We start from the raw sequence: 7,178 nt of genomic DNA, 5'->3' as shown, positions 1-7,178 counted from the left end.
CCCCCCCCCCCATCAACTCTTCGTAGAATGCGCCAGACATCTTTGAGTATGGGTCAAATTTAAGAAATTACTGCCTATTTTGCTGGGTATGTCAGGGCATCAACGATAGTTGGAATCGTGGGACAATTTGTACGTTGCTGCTTATTAAAGGCTTCGTAACAAAATGAACAGTTTTTTCAGCTACCTTTTTATGTTGTGAATTTATCTTGTATAATTCTTTATAATTTTTACCATCATTTGTTAATTTCTTGCGAAATTTCGTACCAAACACTGTCAGACAATTTCTTGAATTTGATAAGGCCTGGTAAGATTCAATTAAGATACCTTCTTCTGTCATGAAAACAAAATGGGCGTTCCCGATTAAGACTAGGGCATGTTGAACAATATTTGTGACATCAAACGGGATCAACGCATTATTTTTTTTCTTTTTTCAGCTTGATTCCATAAAATGGAACTTAACATGTTTTGAAAACTTAGTTAATTTTTAGAAGGCCTTTAATTCCATTCATAGACAGAGTCTTTGGTCTATCATGTTTTATTGCAGTTATTGAAATTAAACGAGCTGGTCAATATGGTGAAACTTAAGTATGAAACATTCAAATGTGCACTGCTAAAGATGGTGAAGAATTCGACTGGTTCCGGGAAAGAACAGCAGTGAAGAAATTTTCCATTTTGTCTGGATTCTTGTTTTTGCTGGTTATATACTTAATAATGAAGAGAGCTACAGAAAGAAAACCAACAGGAATAAGGTGGAAATTCACCACAAAACCTGAAGATCTAGACGTCTCAGACGACCTTGCTTTACTCTTCTTGAAAATAGAGGACATACAAAAGCAGAAAGAGTACATGAAAATGCATTTCGAGTTGGCCTCAGAATAAAAATTAAGAAAGTCAAAAGTAATGAGACTCAACACAGACGTGAGAGTCTCAGCCAGTTTAAATCAATACCTAGAGAATATAGAAACATTTACTTACCTTGGAGGTGTGATAACAACAAAGGGAAGTCTGTCGAGGTCATTGCCAACAGACTGGGAAAAGCAAAGCTCAATTTAGAAGACTCAGAAACATCTGAATCTCATTAAAATTTTTCCACTCAAACAAAAGTTATTTAACATCATGGTCCTGTCGGTTCTTATGTATGAAAGCAAGACATGGAAAACAACAAAGCGAGACAAAAAGAAGAAATATATGCCTGAGAAAATTTTTGAGAGTTAGATTGCTAGATAAAATATCGAATGAAACACTATTTCATAGATGAACAAGAGCAAGTGAAATTATAACACTTAGAAGTGGAATTGGATTGACCATGTTCTATTAATGGGAAACAGCATGCCAACATAGAATTGGATTGACCATGTTCTATTAATGGGAAACAGCATGCCAACATAGATCTTTATTTCAATTGTAGATCAAAAGTCTGCCGAGGTATTGATGTTTTTGACCTTTTCCTTGAGTCTTGTTTTTGAGTCTTTCTTTTTGACTGTCTGTCTGTCTGTCTGTCTTTGTAAAGTTTATTAATACTGGACATAGATTTAAAACCGAAAGGGCTGCGCACTTCAAATTTGACAACAATAGTAAAACATCAAGGTTGACTACCTAGTAGATATATGACTGATCTTGAATTTGGTGTCGATATTCTACTGACAGGTCCTTATGTTTCAAAAATACATTTACATTTAAAGAGCAAGGTTCACTTAGGGTCTATTTTGGGCCTGTAAATTTCTGAAAAATCAAAACTGCTCAATTTTAGTTGAAAATGAATTAAATATCATTTCGACACTTGGTGACTGCATATCTATTTAAAATGACGAAATTTTGATGATGGTCAATGCATTTTGACGTCATAAGTTTTGTCCATGAAGATGGCCATCAGTCTATGTTTTTTATTTCAATATTGCGTATAGAGCACAAACTCTAATCCAGAATCTGCAATTATACATTGCTTCTAACCAACGATGAAATAATCTGCGGCTCAGCATTCAGTGTAGGGGCGACTGAAAGTAATAATTATATAATCTAATGAAAGAACCGTTTCTGAAGATTATAAAACGTTTCTTTTTCTTTTTTGGATCAAGGGATGTGCTCATATTGTAAAATTTTCTGACGGTTCTCAAATACACGTTTTCTGCAAAATTCAAAGACCTTGCAATTTCACAAAGCCTGTTTTAGAAAGCCTGAACTCTCAGAAGAAACTGTTATAGGAAATGAAAGCACTAAGTCTCTACTTTACACTGATGATTGAAATAGGACATAGGGTGCTTGTCAATTAGTTTATCTGCAAGGCCATTTTATGTATAAAGTGAACCTTTCTCTTTAAATGCATCATATTTCACTTATATGGACCAAACCTTGCAAATACCAAATAATATATAAAATGCATAAAAACACATATAATTGCGATCGTCATCTTATATATCACACTAGGACACCTTTATAAGATGAACACCTATTTGTCCTTTCCAACCAATAAAAGACTCAAATGTTTATTTTGTACACATACACTTTAAAATATCTTTTAACGAATATGAACAACAATGCAAACATACCCCAAAACGAATAGAAAAAGTAAGATAAAATAGATGAAAAAGAAATATCTTACCTACAAGTGTAAATAAGAATTGAGAAGAGAGAATTTTTTGTAGACGGTCTATAATTTTCATTTCTTTGACAAAGGGGACCACCTACAATAAGAAATATGTACCTTAATCTACACAAACACTGCATTCACAAAAAAATCTGTACGATTTTATTTTATATATCGCACGTTCGACTTGATTCTACACGTTCTTCTGTCGACAACATTTCGACACTTTATTTTTTGATTGTTATAAAGTTTTATTATTGGATGATTGTTTGGATATATTTTGACAGCCTCCAAAACACACTCATATGAAAAAAGCAAATCCACAACTGGAAGACGGTCAAATCTTTGGGTATGATTACAATGAGGCTACTCTTGATAAACTTATAAGATCCACAGTTATCTTTTTATAAAATGCATATGGATTGCATAATATCGAAGACGTCCAAAAAAGTAAATTTGCTGAATCAATTTTTCAACCTGAAATGAAATGAATGGAATGGTTTAATAAGAAATTTACATTTTGCATTATTCGTCGACCTAAAAAACTAAAATTAACTGTTAGAATATGTAAAAGTGAAAATTTTCATTTTCATTAACATTTATAAAATTAAGAACTGATTGGATACTATTAAATCCAGAAAATAACAGTTGACTATATTTTGACGAACTTTAATCTTGCATGAAACCTCTATCATGGATTTTTTTTTATTTAATTTTCTTCCCCGACCACACCTGTCAGTATTTTGAACAGAAAAATGTTTGTTCCTACAATCTGTTCTTCAACAACGTAACCTTTTCATAGTAAGAATCTGCTCTGATCTCTAAATTTAGCTTTGATCATGAAAATAACATATTAAGACCAAGTATTTTTTGGTTTCCATACATATTTTCAGAGTCATGCAGAAGCAGATTTATCTATACAGAAGGAACAGTGAATAATGAATTTGATTTGTCAATTCAATTAAGAAAGGACCGATTAACAAAGGATCGAGTCGCCCGCGTGGCGCAATGGTTAGAGCGTTTGCTCTAGAGTCGCAGAGTAAGGAGTTGATCCTTACGTCGCGGGTTCGAATCCACTGCGGGACGTAGAGACCGGTCCTTCAGATGAGACCGTATAAACCGAGGTCCGTGTCGCAGTAGTTGTTGGCACAAAAAAGATCCCTCACTGCTCAATGACCCTAAGTGCCGAGTATAGGTATAAAATTGCGGCCCTCCAACTGCAAGTGGTGGAGTCTCTATATGAGTAAAAAATTCTCGAGAGGGACGTTAAACAACAAACAAAACAAAGGATCGAAGTTTGTACATATTATTTTGGCTCTTTAAATGTTGATTAGAGAAAATTTATTGTTCTCCTATTACCGTTATATGTTTCATCATTCCTGTGCAGTGATCCTTTTATTTTTTTGGTTCTCTTACGTGTTAGAGAACACGTATTATGACGTCACATTCTTCTCACTATTTGTTTGTGTTTTGTCCAGTAATAATGTTCAGCTACTTTGACAAATTTTAGTATAGGGAGAAAAAGGTTCCATAATGTGTGGTCGTTAAGTACCGGTTTTCTCTAACTCACCTTCTTTAAATTTTTAATTTTCAATAGAAACTCGGCATCCATCGAGTCTATTAACAATCAAAATTTAAGGAAGGAGAGTTGGAGAAAACCGGTATCCTATATTTATTATTATTTCTGAAATAAATAACAAGGTTGAACATTTCTCTGGAAAATGAACTTGGTTGTTCACGTGATCAAATTATGTAAAGCCCGAAGGGTTTCTTAGTAAATTTGATCAGGTACCAACCAAGTTCATTTCCCAGTGAACTCTGTAATCTTGTTATTTATTACTTAAATTTACATTTGAGACAAATGTTCGAAAAGAAATATTACAAGCCGTATCGCTATGTTGTGACACGCAATTATCTAGAAGTTATTTGGTTGTTAAAGTTCGCTTTGCTCCAACATTTGAATGTTTATATTGATGTTTGGCAATCAAGTTCAGGAAATATCTGTTTATAATTATAGAAAAATGATAGGTATAAAGAATTGTCTTACTATTTTAAGAGTTTTTTTTTTTTTTTTTTTTTTTTAACATATCTGAAGCCAAAGGCGGCGTTATCGTCCGTTTCAGTTTACATACCTTCAGGAATTTCGGGCTAAAAATGTAAGCACGATTTTCATACTTTTATTTAAACCATTCTACACACCGAAAAAAAAATCTAATAGACAACAGTTACTGTCCCTGGAAAAAATATCCATATGTTTAAATTATTTTATCTTTTTCATACCTATCGATTTCGAAGTTCCGAAAGCAGTTTCAATGTGACAGAAATATGTAGGCAAGATATCATCTCTCCGTGTGATTCCTCTGACCCTCTAATACGTTCATACAGAATTGAACATACATGTACATGTATTTTCTCTTCAGTCAGTTCATATAAGGAAAACAATTGAAAATGTAAATATTATTATTATTATTACATGCAATCTACATAAATTGCGAGAGATAAGTTAAAAAAATTTTTATTGCAATATGTATATAAAAAAAATAATGGCTTTATTAATTATCATAACCATCATATCAAAAATAGTACATTTTATCATGGGAATGAAAATGTTTAGAACGATCATCGTGTTTTAAAGATTGTTTTAATGATGGATCTCACTGGTAATATTTGATTTTCTTCACTTGACCGTTTTTCCATTGAGCAACAAACAGATTGTCACTTGTATCTGTACACAGTCCCCAGGGTTTACTCAGTCCACAGTCTATGTAACGGATGAACTGTCCATCCTGGTCTATGATGTGGACACAGTGGTTGTTATGATCAGCTGTAAGGATGTGACTCTGACTGTCTGTGGTGATTCCTCGTGGACTGAATGGTTTGTGTTTCTTTGGAGCAGGAGTATGTCCAGCATACCTGAAGTTCAGTTTCCCGGCCTGATTGACCACCACTACTGCATTAGCTGCACAGTCAGACACACAAATATCCAGGTTCCTGTTCTCAGCAATGAATCTGTTGTATCGACCAGATGAGTAGAGAGGTTTACCTTTATCATCGAACTGAATGGTTTGTTTCTCTGTGGAGCCAGAATAACGGACAACTTTCGATTGCTTTTTATCATCACTACCCATGATAACAAGGAGGTCACCAGAAGAGGTGCTAGAGACGCCATGAGGTATCCAGTTCTTTAGTCTGATCACCTCCTCTGTCTTCTCATTCTTCACAAGGTTCACAGTTCTGGCACTGTAATCAGTATAAACTAAGTCTCCACTTTTTGTTACTGCTATGTCCTCTGGCGTGTTCCCTGACTTGGTTCTGATTGACTTGAGTAGTGATTTCTGAATGACGTTAAAGAGCTTCATCTTATTGTCAATACCATTTGTCCAGATTTCTTTCTTTCTAAGACTGGCCACATTGTACAGTTTTTCATATCCAGTATCTATGGTTGTAACAGTGTGTGGTTCAGTAAACATCTTTTTGATAGCAGAAGAGAATCGAGCTTCTGGTGTTTTCTCTGTTGTCTTCATTTGGTAGCCATGATCATCTGATTTTTTCGGAATTGGTGTCAGACTAAATAGGTGGTCCGCCAGTAATTCCTTTGGGTTAAATTCTGGTAAGGAAACTATGACTTTGCTTGGAAGTGCTTTATACACATCAGCTTTTGAAGGCATACTAAGCGTGTTTGCATTGTCTGTAGAATTAAGGACAGTACCGATTAATGTTATTTCATCCTTGATGTCATGAATGTTTTTGTTTATTTCATCCAGATGTTTCTGTAGAGTTTGTAACTGTGATTTTTTCATCTCATCAACTTCAACTCTTAGTTCCATGACAAGCTTGTCAATTTCTCCGTGCCAGTCCTCTCCATGTTTTGTTATGGTTGTTGAGAGTTCTCCATATTCCTTTTCTAACTGACTCATTCTGTTTTGTACATCTGAGGCAATGTCCTGGTATGTTGGAAAAATTTTGTTGTTGAGTTCAACTTGTTCTTTGATGAGGTTGTCCCTTTTTTCGTCATGGGTTTGCATGATTTTCATCAAATTGTGCCCCAGATGATCTGTTGAAATGCATCCACTACAGACAGGAACGTCACACTCACAACAATACATTTCACCCGTTTCTTTATCATGAGAGGTGCATTTGGGGCAAAGAAGGGTAGAGTTTCGGTCCTTGAAATCAACGATTTTATGAGATTTAGAGAGATCAACAGAAAAGTGTTCTCCCACACAGGCCTTACACAGGTTGACAAGACATGTATCACAGTACATCTGTACCACATCGCTCTCACACAGGTCACATCGCATCACGTCCTGGTCGCTGCTATAGGGGTCCATGCTTCAGTTTTCCGTTCAATTCTATGTTCAGGAAAATAAATTTTACCTTTTTATCATTGACATGCCTATGTTGTATTTAAAACAACTTCATTTTGTATACAACAATTATTTACCATTATCTTAAATGAAGAATATAGCATTAAATGTATAAAATATTTTGATAATAAATTGATTTTATTACGATTTAATGAAATCGTACCTGCTTTCATGCAGAAATGGCGGCTTTCTACAACAATATTTACCTGACCCACACTACCTATTTG

General features: G+C 34.6%; 1 protein-coding gene across 1 annotated transcript; it reads right to left on the bottom strand.

Annotated features, from left to right (window-relative positions):
- Positions 1 to 5,135: 5,135 nt before the first annotated feature.
- Positions 5,136 to 6,884, bottom strand: LOC133202250 (E3 ubiquitin-protein ligase TRIM71-like). The gene has a single exon (XM_061338049.1). The coding sequence runs from the start codon at positions 6,847 to 6,849 to the stop codon at positions 5,239 to 5,241; it is 1,611 nt and encodes a 536-aa protein (XP_061194033.1). The 5' UTR covers positions 6,850 to 6,884; the 3' UTR covers positions 5,136 to 5,238.
- Positions 6,885 to 7,178: the final 294 nt, after the last annotated feature.

Source organism: Saccostrea echinata, unplaced genomic scaffold, assembly GCF_033153115.1.
Source record: "Saccostrea echinata isolate AGI-Se365-2 ecotype Australia unplaced genomic scaffold, CSIRO_AGI_Sech_v1 ptg000002l, whole genome shotgun sequence".
NCBI classification, from domain to species: Eukaryota; Metazoa; Mollusca; class Bivalvia; order Ostreida; family Ostreidae; genus Saccostrea; species Saccostrea echinata.
This window is presented reverse-complemented; position numbering and strand designations above follow the sequence as displayed.

Bases quoted from the DNA above. Each gene is read 5' to 3' on its own strand.
- LOC133202250 (XM_061338049.1), bottom strand. From the start codon at position 6,849: ATGTACTGTGATACATGTCTTGTCAACCTGTGTAAGGCCTGTGTGGGA.